Raw genomic sequence first — 23,108 nt, forward strand, 5'->3', positions numbered from 1 at the left:
TGGGCAGCGAGAGACAATATTAAACTTGCATTAAATGGGAAGAAAGAGCAAGAGGAGCCAGACTTCAGAGCTCTACAAACCCCAAATCCTCTGCTGCACCGAGATCTCAAGGCAAATTTAGCACAGCCTCTCCCTGGATGAGCTTCCTGCGGAAATCCAGCCCTGCTGGGGAACAAAGGTGGGGCAAACCCTGCAGGGAGCATGGGGAGCTCTGCAGATAAACCCTGGGCTTCCAATAAATAGAATAAACAGGCACCAGTTCTCATTTCTGAATGCACCGAGAAATGCTCAGGGAGAGGAAAAATCTCATTGAAAACTCTCACTGTTGCCTCCTGGCAGCTCCAAAACCCCCAAATCTGGCTCAAAGTGAGGGCTGGAAGAGGAAGCATCCTCTGAGAGGTGCAGGAGGAGACAAAGAGGAGACAGCAAGCCCAGAGATGCCCTGGCACAGACACAGCCCCAGGGTTTGCCCTTCCTCTCCAAGGCTGAGGGGTTTCCTAAGCCTAAACTAAAACCTAAACCCAAGTGATCACCTCCAAACACCCAAAGGCTGATGTGCATCACTCCAGGGATGGGTGGGAAGCCAGGGCTCTGAAATGCCCCAGCAGCTGCTGAGTTTTGCTGTTAAGAACTCACGTTCAGCCCCGAGGCCCCGGCTCCTCTCTCTGGGTTTGTTCTCGCCCCAAGTCCTTGGAGCTGCAAATCGACCCTTTAAGCTCCATTTCCATCTAAAAACCCACAAATTTTCTGCGAGCCAGGCTCCTGGCTGCTTCCCTGGCAAGGCTGCTTTGCCAATCTCTCCCCAGCCTCGTGGCTCCTTCACTTCTCTCCAATTTGTCAACATCCTCTTGAGTGGAGGCCGCCAGGAACCGGGGGAATTATTCCAAGGAGAGCTGTGCCAGGAGAACCTGGGGAGTTCTGCTCCTGCTGCTGCCGCAGCCCAGGATGGTGATGGCTCTTTTTGGCTCATGATTTCCCCACCAAGCCCAGCCAGCCTGCACATCAGGTGCTCACCCTGCTGAGCTCCTCTGCATTGCCACGGTGTCCATTAACCCTCGTCCCCCACCCCAGCTTTGTCGCCAGTCCCAAATATAAATCCATTAAAATGCTGTTGGAATAAGGTCATTAATCTGCTGTAAACTGCATTAATTGACCCACCGATACCAACGACCCCAAATTTCACTCCCAGTTCATCCCAGGCTCCAAAATGAAGCTCTGTGATGAACTCCACTGCCTGTGATGAGGAACTGAAGGTCTAAATGTCACATACACACTGGAGTTTTCCTGAGGAAAAATTCCTTTCCTGAGGAAAATCATCATTCCCCCTTTCCCAGGTGGAAAACAGAGCCTGGGGCACACAAAGGACAATCCTGGTGCTAAAGACCAGGGGGCTCTAAATCCCAGCACCCAAAGGGAAGGAGGCTCCACAGCCAGACAGTGCTGAGGTCTCTGCGTGCCCACCAGCTGGAGACCTTCCACGGGGTGATTGTTCACCCGGAGAGGAATTCCTGGGGCTCCAGGAGCCTTCCCAGCCCATCCCAGTGCCCCCAGGGCTGCCCACATCCCCTTTATGCAGGGTGGGAAACAGAGCTGTGGGATTTTCCTCTCCCACTGCAGGCACTGACACCAGCAAAAAGGAAGAGGGATGCTTTCTGAGCCAGCACGAGGGCTTTTTTGGTCAAATTCTCTAATTTCATTAATTGATCCCAATATTTATGCCTTTCCCTGCTGCAGTGCAAATATTGTTAGAACACGCGGTTTCATTACTTCTCCAAAGAGACTTCACAAGATGCACCTGATGAGTCACCTCAGGATTCTGCCAGCTCATTTTCACTTCTTTCTCCTCTAATTCCTCTTCTGTCTGCAGCGTTTTCCAGCAGCTCCAGCTCCCTGACAGCCCTGCCAGCCCGGGCTGCTTTGGGAGAGCAGTCTGTGGGTTTGGGGGGATTTCATGCCTGCCCTGGAGGAACATCCACGCTCCCACCTCATCCCCCTCACTGGGAAACTGGGGAATCTGCTCTGGAGCTCAGGGAATGACCCCAGATCCGGGCTGGGGTTCAGATTTCAGCCCAGGGGGGCTGGGTAGGACCAGGGGGAGCAGGAGGCTGTCCAGGGATGGACATTTCCCCTGGATGATGGGAGCAGGAGGCTCTCCAGGGATGGACATTTCCCCTGGATGATGGGACCAGGAGGCTGTCCAGGGATGGACATTTCCCCTGGATGATGGGAGCAGGAGGCTCTCCAGGGATGGACATTTCCCCTGGATGATGGGAGCAGGAGGGTCCCCTGGGATGGACATTTCCCCTGGATGATGGGAGCAGGAGGCTCTCCAGGGATGGACATTTCCCCTGGATGATGGGAGCAGGAGGGTCCCCTGGGATGGACATTTCCCCTGGATGATGGGAGCAGGAGGGTCCCCTGGGATGGACATTTCCCCTGGATGATGGGACCAGGAGGCTGTCCAGGGATGGACATTTCCCCTGGATGATGGGAGCAGGAGGGTCCCCTGGGATGGACATTTCCCCTGGATGATGGGAGCAGGAGGCTCTCCAGGGATGGACATTTCCCAGGGAATGACCCCAGATCCGTGGTGGGGTTTAGATTTCAGCCCAGGGTGGCTGGGTAGGACCAGGTAGAGCAGGAGGGTCCCCTGGGATGGACATTTCCCCTGGATGATGGGAGCAGGAGGCTCTCCAGGGATGGACATTTCCCCTGGATGGCTCAGAGCCCACAGGAGCTTTGTCCCCATTCAGCTTTGGGTATGGGATTGCACCAGGGCATGGAGCAGTGTCATCCCAACATTCCACCCTCCACCCCAGCAGGAGTGGCCCCTGCAGCTCTCCCCTAGGTCGGATCAGAGGGGACCACAAGGGTCAGGTCAGGCTCTGTTCCATGGACATCCTTCATGGATGGGCAGGAATCAGCTCCAGGCTGCTCACAAGTGGTCTCAGATCCACCTTTGCAGGACTCATGGAAGAGATTTCCACCTGTCCTTTCCAGGATTCTGAATTTTCTGCAGTTTTTTTGAGGAAGAGTCACCACTTTTGTCACCACTTGGAGCAGTTTTAAAGCCCTGAGCTCGGGGTGGCAGCACAGGGAGGAGCTGGAGCTGCTGCAGAGTCCAGAGGAGCCTCCAGGATGAACCCAGGGCTGGAGCCGCTCTGCTGGGAGAGCTGGGATTGTTCCCCTGGACAGGAGAAGCTTTGGGGTGAGCTCAGTGTGACCTGAAGGAGCTGCAGGAAAGATGGAGAGAGACAATTTCCAAGGATGGAGGGACAGGAGCCAGGGAATGGCTCCCACGGGGAAAGGGGAGATTGGGCTGGGATCTTGGCAAGGAATTCCTGCCTGGGCTGGAATTCCCAGAGCAGCTGGGGCTGCCCCATGATCCCTGGCAGTGCCCAGGGCCAGGTTGGACACTGGGGCTTGGAGCAGCCTGGGACAGTGGGAGGTGTCCCTGCCATGGCAGGGGTGGCTCTGGGTGAACTTTGAGGTCCCTCTCATCCCAAACTGTTCCAGGATTCTGGGATTTTATGAACTCAGGAGCTGAGTTCAGTTATCCAGAAACATCCCCTCAAATATCATGGTGGTGTTTAAGGCAGGGTCTCAAAGACCACCGGAATCTGAAGAGAACCAAAGCTGTGGTGAGGAGATGGAGACTGGAATAAATCTTGGGAATAGATGTGATCTTTGCTTGTCAGGACATTCATTAGCAATCCTTATTTAGCAGCAGAATTGCAGCTTAGAGATAGTTTAAAAAAATAAAAAAGAATTTATTTAAAGAATCCATCCAGCCCCAATCTCTTCCCCAACACCTGTCACTATAAAAACAGCACGGAGGGTTCCAGTTCTCCTTAATGGATGAGCCTCCTCCTATTAAACACGGGAACATTTCACAGTCCTGCACTCAGAGACAGCAATTTATTTGTCACCCTCTCCATAAAAATCTTCTGCCCTGTTTCTAATCCAAACTAATCCTCCTTCAGCTTCAAAGCACCTGGTGCCACCCTCTGAGCACTGATCCTCAATCCATGGGTGCCTGCTCCAGCTATGCCAGCCAGGAATAACTGCCTGGAGAAAAGCCCTCATTGATTAATCACTCATTAATCACTCATCATGACAAGGCACAATTACAGACAAAGAACTAATTAGGAGTCACGGGGTGGATGAGCACAACGTGGAAAGGAAAACCCAGAGGTTTAAGTCCTGCAGAGAGCCCTCAGTGGGGTCTGCCCGGGCTGGACTTTGCACCATTACACAACAAAACCCCTCTGTAAGGACAAGGTTGGAGAGGAAATCATTGAAAAAACAGTAATTTTAGTTAATTATTTCATCTGTCCAGCCAGTTCTGTTTCAAAAGCCGTTCCCATCCTGCTCCAGCAGCGATGTTCTCACCTCCCAGCAGGCCCCCCTGCACCCAGGAAATGCAGATTTTAACGAGGTAACAGCCGGCACTTTGCACCCCGTCAGGAGCTGCCAGTGGTTTCACACCCCGGGGCTTGTGAGGTTTTATTAAAGCACAGCTCGGATCACCCAGCCCACGCTGAATTCCAAATATTGGGTGGTGCAGAACGTGGGATGCAGCCGAGCTCCTCCTGGAGCGCTCCAGCTCCCTTCCTGTGCCCTTGGGAGGGCAGCCTCCAGTCCAAGCTCCAGATGTGCTTTCCCAATAATCCCAGTTGTTGAAATGACTGAAATAAAGGGGAAAGAAACAGCCCGACTCCAGCTGCTCACAGATATGGAGCACTCTGGCATTCCTGATCCACCTGGAAAAGCAGGTAACACCATCCTGTGGCTCTTCTTGTTCCTCACAGGAAGCCTCCTCACCAGAGTCTTTACAGCCCTGCTCCTAAAATCCTGGCATTAGGAAGGGTTTGGCTCTTCAGGACACAGAGCTCAAGGGAGCCCACGAGTGGGATAAATCCCAGAGGGCTCTGATCATTCCTGCCCCTCCTGAGGCTGGAATGAGGCAGCACAGGAGGCACCTGCACTCCTGGCACTCCTTTGCCATTCTGAGCATTGTTGAGTCACCGAGTGGCATCAGGGAATCAGGGAATTGTTCAGGTTGGAAAAGATTTCAGACAATCACACCCAACCATGCCCAGCACTGCCAGGGCCACCACTGCCCCTGTCCCCAAGTGCCACAGCCACAGGGCTGTGAAATCCCTGCAGGGATGGGGACACCACCTCTGCCCTTCCTGGGCACTTCCAATACTTTACCACCTTTTCCATGGGGAAATTCCTCCCAGTGCCCACCCTGAGCTCCCCTGAGGCCGTTCCCTCTGCTCCTGTCCCTGTTCCCTGGGATAAGATCCCAAATCCCCCCCGGCTGTGCCCTCCTGGCAGGAGCTGTGCAGAGCCACAAGGGCCCCCTGAGCCTCCTTTGCTCCAGGCTGAGCCCCTGCCCGGCTCCCTCAGGGACTCTGCAGCCCCTGCCCGGCTCCCTCAGGGACTCTGCAGCCCCTGCCCGGCTCCCTCAGGGACTCTGCAGCCCCTGCCCGGCTCCCTCAGGGACTCTGCAGCCCTTTCCCAGCTCCCTCAGGGATTCTCCAGCCCTTTCCCAGCTCTGTTCCTGCCCTGGCCACGCTCCAGCCCCTCCGGGGCTCTCCCCAGCCCTGGAGGTGCCCCGGCAGTGCCAGCACAGGGACAGGCACTGCCCTGGCCCTGCTGATTCCCAGCACCAGGAGCTGCTGCCAGATCCCAGCCCAAGAGTGGGTGGAACCAGAATCGAGTCCCCACGGCTAAAATCAGCTCTGAAATAACACGGTGCAGCCTCCCAGCACTCAATAAACATTAACTAATTAATCCTCCCAGCACTCTCCTGGAAAGGCTTCAGCAGAGTGAGAATCATTCACTGAGAACCATCCTTGCACCAGGGCTGCAGGAGGACGTGGATGCCACTGGAATCGTGGGGTGGTTTGGGTTGGATGGCTCCTTTGGAGGTGCCCAACCCCTCCCTGGGTTCCCTAATCCAGCTCAGGTCGCTCCAGATCAGATTTGTTTAATCCCATTTTAGCCACACCAAGCTGGCAGATGTAATCAGCTCTGTAACCTGGACGTGACTTGGAATTGTTAAAAATAGGTTAGAAACTGTTGTAAAATAGTTGATGGATCGTTAAGCACGTGCTGTTAGTTTGGTTGTTATATTGTAAAAGGGGTTAAAAGGGTCATTATAAGAAACCCGGTACTCAAGGTACCATAACACAGCTCAGTAAAGTGCACCACGAGCCAGCCTGGACACAACTGTGACGGGAATTTTAGCAGGATGAGCTGAAAAAATCAGCTCCTAAATGCCGAGCTGATGGGCTGGAACAAAGCCGGGCTGTGGCTGAGCAGGAGCAGCCCCTGGGCACCAGGGAGGTTCTTTGAGGAGCATTGCAGCTCCCTCCGTGCCCTTGGTAATGCCTAAACCCCGCTCACCTCCGCGACACCGAGAATATTCCCAAGCCCAACCCTCGGCCAAAAAAGGGACAATTTCCTGCCAGGAAAAGGGAGCAGCAGCTCAAGGAACACATCCCGGGTCTATCGCATCCTGCGGGAGGCCGGAGCGGGGAAAAATTACAGTTTACTGCAAATGGGGCTCTTCGCTCTTCATCAACACCGTGAGGAAAAGCCATTACTGCCCAAAAGGGAGGCTCTTATCGCCGATGGATCCAGCGGGCGCTGCTGCGGCCGCGGCAGCGGGAGCGCCTCTCCCCGCTGCTCGCCTGATTGAGGCAGCGGCGCCGCAATGAATACCTGCCCGTCGGGCCGCCCGGCCTCTTTGCACCTCCCCGAGCCCGATGGGGGAGAGATGAAACAGTTTCAGAGCAGCCAGTTGCCAGAAGTGCACTTGGAGAGGCTGCGGAGTGAGAAGTCACAAGCGACACAGCTCAGGCTCCGCCAACGCGCAGGAAGGGCTGTGCAGAACAGCGAGTGTCTGTCTGCCTCCAAGGGACCTCTGCCTGCCTCACATCCCCAGCCTGGGCTCGTTCTTCATCTTTCCCCGTGTTTTCCCCTCTCCCCGCGATGCTGAGGGGTGAAGCTGAGGGTACAAAGTCAGGGGTGTTCGCTCACAAATTGGTGTTCTTGCATTTTGGCAGGAGGGGCAGGCAAACACCCACCCAGATAAATACGGGGAGAATTCCAGCAGCAAATCCTGGGGGCTGTGACCTCCCCGGGGCCTCTCCAGGAGGAGATCCTACAGCAAGGAGGGAGATCTGGGTCAAAAATCCTAAACCCGGTGTCTGGTGGCTCCAAGGATTTTAGTCAGCCAAGATCCACAGCTCAGGGTGTTTGTTGCTGGTTTTGTGATCCCTGGATTAATGTCCAGCCTCCACTTCAGGCTTATTGTTGATTTTTTCCCATTTTTTCCCATTTTTCCCGTTTTTTCCCTCTCTCCCCGATGCTGGGGGATGAAGCTGAGGGTACAAAGTCAGTGGTGGAGCTGTGTTCGCACAAGAATTGGTGTTCTTGCATTTTGGCAGGAGGCGCAGGCAAACACCCACTGAAATGAACAGGCAGAATTCCAGCAGCAAATCCTGGGGGCTGTGACCTCCCCGGGTCCTCTCCAGCCTGTGATCCCACAGCAAGGAGGGAGATCTGGGTCAAAAATCCTGAACCCCAGTGTCTGGTGCCTCCAAGGATTTTAGCCAGCCAAGATCCACAGCTCAGGGTGTTTGTTGCTGGTTTTGTGATCCCTGGATTAATGACCGGCCTCCACTTCAGGCTTACTGTTCATACTTTATCAATAAAAATTGTATCTAAATAGAATTTAATAGAAATAAATAGAAATTGAATAGAATTTTATCTTTTATGTCCCCTTCAGCAGCTGCAGCTGGTTCCTGTTTGGGCAGCACAGCCCAAGCACCCTGATCCCATCCCACCCCATTATCCCACCCCATTATCCCACCCCATTATCCCATTATCCCATGCCATCCCTCAGGCTGCACAGCCAGCAGGGAGCTCAGGGCCAAGCAGAGGCAGAGCAGGCAGGATTTGGGGAGGGGGAACGAGCTGGGTTTTTATGAAGCTCAGCTCCTGGAGCAGCCAGCTGTGCCAGTGCAGGCTCGGGAGCTGGGAACACATGGCCCGGAGAAGGAGGCAGAGCCGTGGCACTGCTGGCACTGCCAGGGCTTCACACCTCCCTCCCTCCCTCCCTGAGTCTGGGCACGGAGCACGGCCGTGCCAGCTCACATCTGAATTTAGGGGGAAAACACACAGGGAACAGGCAGCACCTCCCTCTGCCTGACCGGGGAGCATTTATTAATGAGCTGCATTCATTAATGAGCTGCGTCTTGTGATACATGGGGGATGCCATGGCTCACTCTCACAGGCAAAAGGCAAAGATCCTGTATATGTGTTTAATAGAGAGAAGAATATATATATATAAAAAAATACCAAATTAATAGAGAGAAATATATATATATGTTTAATAAAGAATTAATAGAGAGATTTTATATATATATATAAAATACCGAATTAATAGAGAGAAGTATATATATGTTTAATAGAGAATTAATAGAAGTCTATTTATATGCATATATGTTTAATAAAGAATTAATTGAGATGTGTATATATATGTATATATGTTTAATAGAGAATTAATAAAGAGAAGTATATATATGTATATATGTTTAATAGAGAATTCATAGAGAGAAGTATATATGTTTGTATTTTTAATAAGAATTAATAGAGAGAATTATATATATGTATACATGTTTAAGACAGAATTAATAGAGAGAAGTATATATATGTATATATCTTTAATAGAGAATTAAGAGAGAGAAATATATATATGTATACGTTTAATAGAGAATTAATAGACAGAAGTATATATATAATGTATACATGTTTAATAAAGAATAAATATATATATATGTATATATGTTTAATAGAGAATTAAGAGAGAGAAGTATATATATGCTTAATAGAGAATTAATAGAGAGAAGTTTTATAGATTTAGAGTCAAGTTTTACCTCTCCTGCCTTGTTATTATGGGGTGGCCTGGGTTTGGGACATTTGGGAGGACATTTGGGTTGTTACTCTGGCAGCACCTGACCTCCAATCAAGATTTAAGGACGTGATCTCCACCACTGGACAACAAAAAGGAGTCGATGGACAGAACTTTGGGAGGGATCAAAGGGTTAAAAGGCAAAACCTCCATTGTGTGATGAGCACAGGTGGGAAAAATCCCCTGCTCCTGGCACCTCAACATTTTCTCTATTCGGTCTCCTGTTGCATTTCTGATCAGGTTTTTATAAACCTTTTAAGTTTTTTTTGAAAGTGGGTAGCGTTTCTCACAATTTCATTAACGAGCTGCGCCTCCAAACCTCTCGTAGGCATTAAAAAACTCCCAATCTCTCCCGGGAAGAGCTTCACTCCCCTGCAGAGCCCCCAGCCCTGCTGCTGCTGTGTGGCTCTTTGCCTCTCTCTGCTGGCAGCAGCACCGGGAGGAGCCAGCCCGGGATGGGGACAGGGACACGGGGACAGGGCTGAGGGACCCCACCTCTGCCTCCCTGGCACTGTGTCCCGCTGCACTTATAGGGTCAAGCATTAGGAACCCACGAGTGGGGGAAATCAGGGCTCTGAGCCCAATTTCCAGCAGCTTTCCAGCATCCTGGGCTGCTGCTGGGCAACACTTGGAGCAATACTGAGATTAAACCAGGGGCTGGGCAACACTTGGAGCAATACTGAGATTAAACCAGGGGCTGGGCAACACTTGGAGCATTACTGAGATTAAACCAGGGGCTGGGCAATACTTGGAGCATTGATATTAAACCAGGGGCTGGGCAACACTTGGAGCAATACTGAGATTAAACCAGGGGCTGGGCAACACTTGGAGCAATACTGATATTAAACCAGGGGCTGGGCAACACTTGGAGCAATACTGAGATTAAACCAGGGGCTGGGCAACACTTGGAGCAATACTGAGATTAAACCAGGGGCTGGGCAATACTTGGAGCAATACTGAGATTAAACCAGGAGCTGGGCAACACTTGGAGCATTGATATTAAGCAAGGGGCTGGGCAACACTTGGAGCAATACTGAGATTAAACCAGGAGCTGGGCAACACTTGGAGCAATACTGATATTAAACCAGGGGCTGGGCAATACTTGGAGCATTACTGAGATTAAACCAGGGGCTGGACAATACTTGGAGCATTACTGAGATTAAACCAGGGGCTGGGCAACACTTGGAGCAATACTGAGATTAAACCAGGGGCTGGGCAACACTTGGAGCATTACTGAGATTAAACCAGGGGCTGGGCAATACTTGGAGCATTGATATTAAACCAGGGGCTGGGCAACACTTGGAGCAATACTGAGATTAAACCAGGGGCTGGGCAACACTTGGAGCAATACTGATATTAAACCAGGGGCTGGGCAACACTTGGAGCAATACTGAGATTAAACCAGGAGCTGGGCAACACTTGGAGCAATACTGATATTAAACCAGGAGCTGGGCAACACTTGGAGCAATACTGATATTAAACCAGGGGCTGGGCAACACTTGGAGCAATACTGAGATTAAACCAGGAGCTGGGCAACACTTGGAGCAATACTGAGATTAAACCAGGAGCTGGGCAACACTTGGAGCAATACTGAGATTAAACCAGGGGCTGGGCAATACTTGGAGCAATACTGAGATTAAACCAGGGGCTGGGCAATACTTGGAGCATTGATATTAAACCAGGGGCTGGGCAATACTTGGAGCAATACTGAGATTAAACCAGGAGCTGGGCAATACTTGGAGCATTGATATTAAATCAGGGGCTGGGCAATACTTGGAGCATTGATATTAAATCAGGAGCTGGGCAATACTTGGAGCAATACTGAGATTAAACCAGGAGCTCAGCAGCTCTTCCTACCCCAATTTCTGAGGCCAAAATTCAACCTGCAAGGGGAAGGAAATGCAGTTCCAACATGGAATAACTGCAGGGAATTCAAGCTTAGAAAATTCAAGTGTTTTGGGGGAAGAAGTGATCAACAAACCTGAAGTTCATCACGAAATCCCCCCAAGTGCTGATTCCCACCTGCAAATCTCCCAGGGCAGATCTTGTGTGCCCAAACCCTGAGCACACCCAAGGTTCCTCAGCCTTGCAAAGGGGTTTTTTCGAGCACAAAAAGCATCTGTGCCCTGAGCAGGAGGGATTTCAGTCCCTCTGGGGCTGGGAGCCACGGGGTGCTGCTTCCCTCCACCCTGACCAGTGCTGCCCTGCCAGCACCAAGCTGTTCCCCCAGGCTGGGCTCTGGGACAGGGTGACAGAGGGACTCACACTCTCAGAGGACACAGATACAACCCCACAAATTAGTGGGATAAAGGACAAGAGCCACACCATTACACCCTGCAGCTGGTACAGCCTTTTGGATGGAGGCTGAACTCCCAAAGCAGGGAAAAGGCCAGGTCTAAGCAAGCTGGCTCTTGGTGCTTGTTTGGCAGGCTGCATTTTACAGCCTGGCTTTCAGGGCAGGAACCATTCCCTGAAATGAGAGCTCTTCCCCCGGAGGTTCCCTCCAGGAGGCTCTTTGGGAATCGCTGCCCTGCCTGCAGTTGGAATTGGATCTGTTACAGTCTCCACCTTCTGCTGCAAATTGGCTCCCCGAGCCCTCTGTGTGTCATTTGCACCTTCCCACTCGCAGCAGCCACCGGGGCTCTGGGGACAGACCCTGCCAGCCCCGGGGACAGACCCTGCCAGCACCGAGAGCAGCCACCGAGCGGCGGCGGGGACAGCGGGGCTGGGGACAGCCAGGGGGGACAGGGACAGGGGGGACAGGGACAGGGGGGACAGGGACAGGGGGAACAGGGACGGGGGGGACAGGGACAGCCGGGGCAGGGACAGCCAGGAAGGACAGGGACAGGGGGGACAGGGACAGGGATGACAGGGACAGGGGGTACAGGGACAGACAGGGTGGGGACAGGGGGGACAGGGACATCATGGATGGGGACATCATGGACAGAGAGGGACCATCAGCATGGGGACGTCCAGCACAGGGATGTCATGGACAGGGACAGGCAGGACAGGGACAGCCAGCAAAGGGGCAACCAGGGCAGGGACATTATGGACAGGGACATCATGGACAAGGACATCAAGGACAGGAACAGCTGGGACAGGGACAGCGACATCGGGGACAGGGACATCTGGGACAGGGAGGGGCCCTCAGCATGGGGACATCCAGCACAGGGACATCATGGACAGGGATATCTGGGTCAGGGACATCTGGGTCAGGGACATTATGGACAGGGACATCATGGACAGGGACATCATGGACAAGGACATAAAGGACAGGGACAGCTGGGATAGGGACATCCAGGGCAGGGACATCCAGGGCAGGGACATCATGGACAGGGACATCATGGACATGGACAGCCGGGGCAGGGAGGGACCCTCAGCACACCCCACTCCCAGTTCCTGAGGAATCCTGGCTGAGGGACCACGGCATCCCTTAAAGGAGCAGCCTGGGCCAGTGGGAGGTGTCCCTGCCATGGCAGGGGTGGCACTGGGTTGACTTTAAGGTCCCTTCCAGCCAAAACCTTCTGGGATTCTGGGATTGGTGGTGAAATGAGGAGCACAAAGTGCCAACAATGGAGGGACCATTTATGGAAGGGCAATAACAAGGCCAGGAGCTGCTGCAGGGCTGGAGCCAGGCTGGCAGAGCTGGGAATGCTCCCCTGGAGAAGGGAAGGCTCCAGGCAGAGCTCAGAGCCCCTGGCAGGGCCTGCAGGGGCTCCAGGAGAGCTGCAGAGGGGCTGGGGACAAGGCCTGCAGGGACAGGAGCCAGGGAATGGCTCCCACTGGGAAAGGGGAGATTGGGCTGGGATCTTGGCAAGGAATTCCTGCCTGGGCTGGAATTCCCAGATTTGCTGGGGCTGCCCCTGGATCCCTGGCAGTGCCCCAGGCCAGGTTGGATCCACCTGGGGCAGTGGGAGGTGTCCCTGCCATGGCAGGGGTGGAACAGGATGGGATTTAGGGTCCCTTCCATCCCAAACCTTTCCATGATTCCATGAATCAACACCTGCAGAGCTGGAACAGGTGCTGCATAAATGACAACTGGAGCAGCTTCTCCATCAGCACAAATCCTCCACATTTCCTTTCCCCCCTCACCTCCCTCCTCAGGACCCTGGTTTTGGGACAGGGGGATGAGAGGGGACACAGGGAGCAGCAGCTGCCCCTGTGCAGGAGCCCCAGCAGGACACACAGGACCAGGGAGGAGGAATTTCACCAGCCCCACAATTCCCTTCAGCTTCCCTCAGCAAAAATTTCTAAATTTCTAAAACTTCCCAGCCCTGCTAACAAACAGCTGCTGTTTCCATCAAACCTTTCTGGACCCACAGAGTTCCCTCACCCAAATCCACCTCCCCAAGGCCATCAGGGGCTTTCTCCTCCAAACATCTTCTCTAATCCTCCTCAAATATTTAACCCCAACAACCAAGAGAGCAGAAAACCACCCCAAACAGGTGCAATTACCAAGGATAAGTTTTCATTTCAGGAAAAATCAGGAAATCCTAAGAACCTGCTGGAGAGGGGTATTAATGACAGTGTGGGCTATTCTCACTGCACAGAATATTTGGGGCTAGGGGCATTTTAACAAACACTCAGCTGCATATGTAATAAAAAACCAAGCCTGGCTTTTAAATATTTCAATAAAAACTGGAGGAAATTAGCTCAGCTGAAGAAATGGAGTGTGTTTTCTTGCTGCCCTGAATAAATACTGATCAAGCAGCTCTTTCTCCTGTGTTTTGCTGACCACATAATTGATACAGCCAGGCAGAAAACGCTGTTTTTAAAACATCTTTCTACTGTAGGAACAAACCCCAGAGCCCCCCTCAGCGAGGAGCTCTCAGCAGTGCAGCAGCTATCGACAGGTGAGAGATCAATTCTTCATTTTGGCTAATGAGGCCCCAGAAATGGCTTTTTCCCACCTTGAGTTAATGGGCACTTTGCTGGGCAGTGAAATCCAGCTCAGGAGGAAGCTGAGGAGCCTCTGGAAGGGTGGGGAGGCTCGCAGGGGCAGAGCTGCAGGAGCTGGCACTGCTGCTGCCCAGTGCTCCAGCATCGCTCCTGCAAACGGCCCCAGAGATGGTCCTGGGGACGTGCTGCAAGCACAATCACAGCTCCTGAGAGGGATTTTTATCTTTAGATAGCCCATGGCTGTGGCACCGCAGCTCATTTGGAAAAAGCTGCCTGGGGAACGCAGCAGAGCGGGGCTGCTTGCACCAGAACCCTGTCAAGGAGCTGCGTGTGGAGGAGCTGCTTGCTGTGACATAGCTCTAGGCTCTGTGTTTGCCACTCCTCGTGTGCTGAAACCATCTCAGCAGGCGCCAGGGGCTGTGCTGAGCTGCTGGGAGGCTGCAGCTCCTCCAACTCGCCGTGGATTCCTGAATGAGAGGGATTCGAGCTCTGTCAGGCGCTGCTGCTGCACCGCGGAGCCTCAGACAGAGCTTGGTGAGAGCTCTGTCAAAACAACTCGTCTGCCTGGGCTCAGAGCTGCCTCCTCCTCAGGGGGGGACGGCTCCTTCTGGGGGATCAACGCTCTGAGACTCTGCCCTTCTGAGAGCTGCTTCTGTGTCAGAAGCCAGGACACCCATCCCTCTGCCTGCCCCGGGCTCTCCGAATCTCTGCTGCCCTCAGGCACTCTGAGATACACTAAAGTCTCTTTTCCCAGCCCAGCAGTCAAATAAGAAGTCAGAATTCTTCTGTTCTGGTTCTCAAGGTTGTTTATTATTTCTTATCTATAACATTCTTTCTCCAACCTGATGTAGGTCTGTCCCTTCTCCTTCCCAGTCCCTTCTCCTTCCCAATCCCTGCTCCTTCCCAATCCCTGCTCCTTCCCAGTCCCTTCTCCTTCCCAATCCCTGCTCCTTCCCAATCCCTGCTCCTTCCCAATGCCTTCTCCTTCCCAATCCCTGTTCCTTCCCAATCCCTTCTCCTTCCCAATCCCTGCTCCTTCCCAATCCCTTCTCCTTCCCAATCCCTGCTCCTTCCCAATCCCTGCTCCTTCCCAATCCATTCCTCCTTCCCAATCCCTGCTCCTTCCCAATCCCTTCTCCTTCCCAATCCCTGCTCCTTCCCAATCCCTTCCTCCTTCCCAATCCCTGCTCCTTCCCAATCCCTGCTCCTTCCCAATCTCTGCTCCTTCCCAATCCCTTCCTCCTTCCCAATCCCTGCTCCTTCCCAATCCCTGCTCCTTCCCAATCCCTGCTCCTTCCCAATGCCTTCTCCTTCCCAATCCCTGCTCCTTCCCAATGCCTTCTCCTTCCCAATCCCTGCTCCTTCCCAGTCCCTTCTCCTTCCCAATCCCTTCTCCTTCCCAATCCCTGCTCCTTCCCAATCCCTGCTCCTTCCCAATCCATTCCTCCTTCCCAATCCCTGCTCCTTCCCAATCCCTTCTCCTTCCCAATCCCTGCTCCTTCCCAATCCATTCCTCCTTCCCAATCCCTGCTCCTTCCCAATCCCTGCTCCTTCCCAATCTCTGCTCCTTCCCAATCCCTTCCTCCTTCCCAATCCCTGCTCCTTCCCAATCCCTGCTCCTTCCCAATCTCTGCTCCTTCCCAATCCCTTCCTCCTTCCCAATCCCTGCTCCTTCCCAATCCCTTCCTCCTTCCCAACCCCTTCTCCTTCCCAGGTCAGACAGAGGCACACTGACCACCTTGGGGCAGTGTTATCTTTTTATACTAAAAACGATATTATTTTACATTATTTACCATTGCATTATTTACCATAACATTATTTACCATTATTTACCATAACATTATTTACCATAACATTATCTACCATTATTTACCATTACATTATTTACCATTGCATTATTTACCATAACATTATTTACCATTATTTACCATAACATTATTTACCATAACATTACCATTGCATTATTTACCATTACATTATTTACCATTACATTATTTACCATTACATTATTTACCCTTACATTATCTACCATTATTTACCATAACTTCCCAATTCCTATCACCTATGTTAGACAGTGAGTTTCTACCTTAAACCAACCCAAAAGTGCCAACATCACCCAGAATATGGAGGCCAGAAAGAAGAAAAGAAGAAGGACAGGGCACACCCAAATTCCTCCACCTTGGGACCCCAAGCCCCCATTCTAAAAACCCCAAAAATCTATTTTTCACCCTGTGACAAACTATTATTCTACTTAAACTCTCTTGACTTGTAATTCTTCATATAAAGGTGGTAACTTGCTCCATGGGTCAAGCTCAAAGGCACAGGGGTCCTGGGCTCTGTGCCAGGGTCTCTGAGCCCCCTGGCAGGGGCTGGAGCCCTCCAGGGATGTGCTGGGTTCTGACTCTGGAGGATTCCAGCCCCTGGCAGGGGCTCAGAGACCCTGGCACGGAGTCACAGACACCTGTGCCTTGGATTGTAGCCCATGGAAACAATTCCCAGCTTTGTGTGAGGAGCCACCAGCACAAGGGTTTGAATGGAATGACGGTGAATTTGTCACAGGGTGAAAAAGAAGAATTTTGGGGTTTTTAGAATGGGGGTTCAGGAGGCAAGATGGAGGAATCTGGGCCTGTCCTGTCCTTCTTGTCCTCCATCATCTGCTGTGCTGGTGGCACTTTTGGATTTAGGGTAGAGACAGACTGTCTGACATAGGGGATAGGCACTGGAAAATTATTGTAAATAAAGTACAGGCAGTTTTTAGTATAAAAAGATAACACTGCCCTGAGGATGTGGAAAAAGTAGAATTTTGGAAAAGTAGAATTTTGGGGTTTTTAGAATGGGGATTCAAGATGCAAGATGGAGGAATCTGGGCCTGTCCTGTCCTTCTTGTCCTGCACCTTCTGCTGGGATGGGGGCACTCCTGGATTGGTTTAGGGTACAGACAGACTGTCTGGCATAGGGGATAGGCACTGGGAAGTTATTGTAAATAAAGTATTTTAGTATAAAAAGCTAACACTGCCCTGAGGGTGTCAGTGTGCCATGAACCAACCTGCCAGACAGACCTCAGCAGGACAGACAGACAGACAATGTTATAGATAGCAGCAAATAAACAACCTTGAGAACCAGAGCCAAGGAAATCCTGACTTCTTCAGTCTTGGGACTGGGAAAAAGAGACTTTCCAACACCTCGGGGTCACCTCGACCCCAGAGAGCAGAGACCCCATCACTTCTGGGCCTCTGGGGTGAGTGTGGCTCTCCCTCAGCCCTCTCGGACATTCCTTGGAGTGCCACATCCAGTCCCAGGGCTCTGAGGGGTACAGGTGACCCTGTGCTGCTCCCCTCTCACAATTAAAGGGCAAAAACTCCACTGTGTGCATCAGCACAAGGTGGGGAAAAAATCCTCTGCCATAACATTTTCTCTCTTCAGTCTTCTGTTGTGTTTTTAATAAGGTTTCACTGAAGCTTTTATGGTTTTGGAAGTGAGGAGCATTTCCCACACGAGGGGTTCAAGCAGCCAAACAGGAAGCAGCGTGTCACAGACATATCTTATGGAAAATCCTTCCATTAGGATCCTTTCTCCTGAGAAGCTCAGAAGCTTCAGCTTCTCCATGTTCTGCTGCTTTGGAATGTGGATTTGGAGAATTGTTAACCCAGCATGTGAATTGTTTTTACTTGATGACCAATGACAGCCACCTGTGTCGAGGCTGTGAGCAGCCACAAGATTTTATCATTCCATTCCATTCCTTTCCTTTCCTTGCTAACTTTCTGATGAAATCCTTTCTTCTATTCTTTAGTATAGTTTTAATAGATCATTTTCTTTTCATATAATATATATAATAAAATTAAATAATAAAAAAAAAAATTAAAAAAATAAATAAATAAGCCTCCTGAAACATGGAGTCAAGATTCTCATCTCCTCCCTCATCCTGGGACCTGCAAACACCATCCCAGCAGTTCTTGAAGGAGATAAAGTCAGTTCTGCCTGGAGATCACTGAGGTGCCACCCAGCCCTTCTGATGAGCAATAAATGTGATTTTTCCTCTCTCAGACCCCGTGTTCCCAGGTCACAGCTCCAACACCCCCTCCTTGCCTACGGGGACACAAAGGGATCAGTTCAGATCCCGGTCAGAGAGGGGTAAAACCCCCCAAAAATGAGTCAGAATCAGATTTGCCTCCATCTGCTGGTGCCCTGCCACATGTGGCCACCCCAGCAGTGCCACACTGGAGTGGCTGTCACTCAGTGCCTCATGCCAGCACCAAGCCCTGCAGCTGTGCCCAAAGCAGGCTCCTCTCCAGAGCTCCAGAGCTCCCCTTCCCCAGATTAGCACCAGAAAACTGCACCTTGTCACTGCCCCTCAGCCAGAGCCCATCCTGCAGAGAGTGGGGCAGGAAAAGCCAGGAAAAGTGTCAGCCCCAGCTCTAGGACAGCAAAAATGCATTTTCCAGGTGGCTTTGGATCAAATTTGGGGTGGCCACGACGGGAGTGAGGGGCTTGGGGCTCTGATCCCAGGAACAGGGACAGGAAGAGAGGGAACAGCCTCAGGGGAGAATTCCACTGGGAGAATTCCATTGGGAGAATTCCATCCTGGAAAGGGCAGGGAGGAGTCCCCATCCCTGGGGGATTTCACAGCCCTGTGGCTGTGACACCTGGGGACATGGGGCAGTGGTGGCAGGGCTGGAGAATGGCTGCAATGGTTGATCTCAGAGGGTTTTCCATCCTGAGCCATTCCATGATTCCACTGCCCCATCTCCCTGCTGCTCCAGGGATCCCTTCCCAGCTCACCAGGGCAGCTGCAGCCACCCCAGAGCCGTGGCCCTGTGTGTCCCCCTGGGCTCCCTGAGGTCACCTGCTGCCTGTCCCTCCATCCTCATCCTCCTCGCTGTGCCTGTGGCACCCTGGGACAACATCCCAACATCCCAGCCTGGCACCTGCCCATGGAATCGGGAATGCTCTGGGTTGGAGGGACCTTGAGGCTGTTCCAGCCCTGCCATGGCAGGGACATGGAGCTCCCAGGGTGCTCCAGGCCCTGTCCAGCTGCCCTGGGGCACTCCAGGGGTGCAGCTGCTCTGGTTAATTAATGCAGTCATTAAACACAGGCAGCTCTGGCTGCAGTCCCACCCAAACCCCCCTGACACTGCTGGAAGCAAGGGGAGCTGTTTCACCACAAAGCCATTGTCCTCAGGAGAGAACATTTCCCAGGAAAGGCCTTTTCCCACCATTTCCTTCCCCTCCCTCACCTGGATTCCCTCCCAGCCTGCTCAGCCTCTCCCCCACTGGAATTCTCAATGAACCCTGGGAAGAGCCTGGCTTTGTCACTCTGCAAAATGTGGGTCAAAAGTCTGCAAAGTGGTTTGTCACAGAGAGTGGCTGTGTGTCATTTGTCACAGAGAGTGGCTGTGTGTCATTTGTCACAGAGAGTGCCTGTGTGTCATCTGCCTCGGGCAGATGGGGCTGAGTCACTGCTGCTGCCTCACTCCTGCTCCCTCCCAATCTCCCCTTCCCTCCTCCTTCCCAAACAATCCCTTCTCCTTCCCATCTCTTCCTCCTTCCCATCCTTTCTCCTTCCCAATCCCTTCTCCTTCCAAATCAATCCCTTCTTCTTCCCATCTTTTCTCCTCCTCAGCCCCTTCTCCTCCCCAGCCTCTTCTCCTTCCCAGTCCCTTCTTACCAATCCCTCCTTCCTTCCCAACCCTTTCTCCTTCCCATCCCTTCCACCTTCCCATCTCTTCTTCTCAGTCCCTTCTCCTTCCCAATCAATCCCTCCACCTTCCCAATCCCTTCTCCTTTCCAACCCTTTCTCCTCCTCAGCCCCTTCTCCTCCCCAGCCTCTTTTTCCCAGTCCCTTCTTCCCAATCAACCCCTTCTCCTCCCTAATCCCTTTCTCCTTCCCAATCCCTTCTCCTTCCCATCCTTTCTTCTTCCCATTCCCTTCTCCTCCCCCAATCCCTACTTTCCAACCCTTCTCCTCCCCAACCCTTCCTCCTCCCCAATCCCTTCTCCTTCCCAATCCCTTCTCCTTCCCAACCCTTCCTCCTCCCCAATCCCTTCTCCTTCCCAATCCCTTCTCCTTCCCAATCCCTTCTCCTTCCCAATATCTCCCTCCTTCCCATCCCTCCTCCTCCCCACCCCCTTCTTACCAATCCCTCTTTCCTTCCCAACCCTTTCTCCTTCCAAATTCCTTCCCCCAGTCCCTTCTCCTTCCCATCCCTTCTTCTTCCCAATCCCTCCCTCCCCATCCCTTTTCCTTCCCAACCCTTTCTCCTTCCCATCCCTTTCACCTTCCCATATCTTCTCCTTCCCAACCCCTTCTCCTCCCCAGTCCCTTCTCCTTCCCAATCCCTCCCTTCCTCCCAATCCCTTCTCCTTCCCATCCTTTCTCCTCCTCAGCCTCTTCTCCTTCCCAGTCTCTTCTTACCAATCCCTCCTTCCTTCCCAACCCCTTCTCCTTCCCAGTCCCTTCCCTCCAGTCCCTTCTCCTTCCCATCCCTTCCTCCTTCTCAATCCCTTCTCCTCCCCAATCAATTCCTTCTCTCTCCATCCCTTCTCCTTCCCATCCCTCCACCATCCCAGTCCCTTCTCCCCAACCCCTTCTCCTTCCCAATCCCTCCTCCTTCCCATCCTTTCTTCTTCCCAATCCCTTCTCCTCCTCAGTCAATCCCTCCCTCCTTCCCAACCCTTTCTCCCACCCAATCCCTTCTCCTTCCCAATCGCTTCTCCTCCCCATCAGATGCTGCCTGGAAGAGCACAGTGACACCAGGAGAGCCCCAGCCACTGCCTTGTGACAATTTCCCATTAATTTTCTGTGGGAGCTGTTCCTCTTCCCCAGCACAGCACCTTCCACACCAGCTGCCCCTTCTGAAGCGAGCAGGAGTTTCAATTTCCTTCATTTGCCTCCTGTATTTGTCCTTGAGGAGAAGAAATTATCACTTGTGAAGGGGAAGAAAAGGTAAAAGAGGGGTTTTGACCTACAGGGTGTGGGGGAAAAGCTCCCATCCCAGCCCTTCCATCCCTGTTTATTTGGGAGTGCATCCCCTCAGGCAGCCCTGACATTAATTCACCTGTACAGGACATTAAATCACACAGAACTGGGTCCTTTTGTGCTGGATGCACAAACTGAGTGTTCAAAAGCCCCTGGGTTGGTGTCATGGTCAAGACAGGACTCCCAGACCCAGTGGAGTCTGTGCTCTCCAGCTTTGGCAGCAGCCAAGAACAACCTGGGCAAAACCTCCACATTATGGGTAAAAACCTCCATATTCTGGGTAAAAACCTCCATATTCCAGGTAAAACCTCCATATTTCAGGTAAAAACCTCCACATTATGGGTAAAAACCTCCATATCCTGGGCAAAACCTCCATATTATGGGTATAAACCTCCATATTCTGGGCAAAAATTCCACATTTCAGGTAAGAACCTCCATATTTCAGGCAAACCCCTCCATATTATGGGCAAAACCCTCCATATTCTGGACAAAACCTCCATATTATGGGTAAAAACCTCCATATTTCAGGCAAAAAACATGGACAGAAATGGGGAAGATTTTCAGGTAACACCCACAAAAAAATGGATGTTTTTTGTTTCACAGCACTGACTTGCAGGTAAAATACTTAAAGAGCAGGTTGATTCCCATAAATCCTCATCCCTGCTCCCATAAGTTGCATGTGCAGAGGAATATGGGGGAAAAGCCCAGAAAATGGGACTGATGTGGTCTTGGAGAGATCACCCAGGCCATCCCTACACCCCAAATCCCCAGAAATGATCCTTTCCTCAGGAGCCCCATCCCTGGGCATTCCACAACCTCCTGCTGCCATCCCTGGGGCAGCAATGTCCCCACTGCTGCTGGCACAGCTCCAGCAGGGGCTGGGATCGGGGCAGAAATGGAAATTATTGTGCAGGAACAGCCCAGACAAGGCTGGGATCGGGGCAGAAATGGAAATTATTGTACAGGAACAGCCCAGACAAGGCTGGGATCTGGGCAGAAATGGAAATTATTGTACAGGAACAGCCCAGACAAGGCTGGGATCGGGGCAGAAATGGAAATTATTGTGCAGGAACAGCCCAGACAAGGCTGGGATCGGGGCAGAAATGGAAATTATTGTACAGGAACAGGGCAGGGGTTGAGCCATACAGCTGCTGCTAAAGAGCTCACAGGAGTGACAAAAGACTTTAATCCACTAAAAAATGACATTTTTTTCCCTTTAATAGCGTGAGCAGTTGGTGTTTGCCCCCAGAAACAGCAGAAATGCCCTTGAGCAGAGCCCTCCCCAGGGAAGAAGCAGAACTGGAAGGGTTTTTCCCTCTGACCTGTTTGTTGGTGACTCCTGGGGGCAGAGTGCCGTGCTTGTAATCCTCCAGCAGCTGCACTGCCTCCTTCAGGCGGCTCTGCGAGGGAAACAAATACAGAATAAACGGGGTAATCCAGGAAACCACATCAGGGAGCCGTGGGGGAAAAGGGCCTCAGGGATTGTCCACCTGGATGGGCAGGGACACCTCCCACTGGCCCAGGGTGCTAAAAAAATTCATGTTATATTATATTATATTATATTATATTATATTATATTATATTATATTATATTATATTATATTATATTATATTATATTATATTATATTATATTATATTATATTATATTATATTATATTATATTATATTATATTATATTATATTATATTACATCACATTATATTATATCACATTATATTATATCACATTATATTATATCACATTACATTACTTTATCTATTAGATATATTGCATTATATTAACTACAATTTATTTTACATTATATAAACTACAATTTATAAATGTAATTATATATAATTAAATATCTAATTGTATATCACATAATTATTTAATATGTAATTTAATCTTGCATTATATTACATGACTTTATCTATTAGATATATTGCTTTATATTCTATGAACTATTATTTATGTCACATTACATTATATTAGTTACTGTTTCTATTTATAAATATAATTACATATAATTAAATAGAAATTTATATATTATATAATATATAAATATATTATTTATAATATAAGATTGCATTATATTATATTATATCGTATTATATATAATATATATTATATATTATATATTATGTAAATGATATATATTATATATTATATATTATATATTATATATTATTATAACTATTATTGTATACTATAGTATATAATATTATTTATTATATACTATATTATATACCATATTACGCTATATT

At 50.7% G+C, this 23,108-nt stretch overlaps 1 protein-coding gene across 1 annotated transcript in view; it reads right to left on the reverse strand.

Moving 5' to 3' along the window:
- The window catches only part of SFXN5 (sideroflexin 5), a 117,182-nt gene that overhangs the window by 73,965 nt on the left and 20,109 nt on the right, over nt 1–23,108 (reverse strand). The window contains exon 3 of the mRNA XM_066549273.1: nt 22,187–22,264. Within this exon, the coding sequence (XP_066405370.1) occupies nt 22,187–22,264 (78 nt within the window). The remainder of the gene's footprint in view (nt 1–22,186; nt 22,265–23,108) is intronic.

Source organism: Molothrus aeneus, chromosome 4 (genome assembly GCF_037042795.1).
Source record: "Molothrus aeneus isolate 106 chromosome 4, BPBGC_Maene_1.0, whole genome shotgun sequence".
Classification (NCBI taxonomy): Eukaryota; Metazoa; Chordata; class Aves; order Passeriformes; family Icteridae; genus Molothrus; species Molothrus aeneus.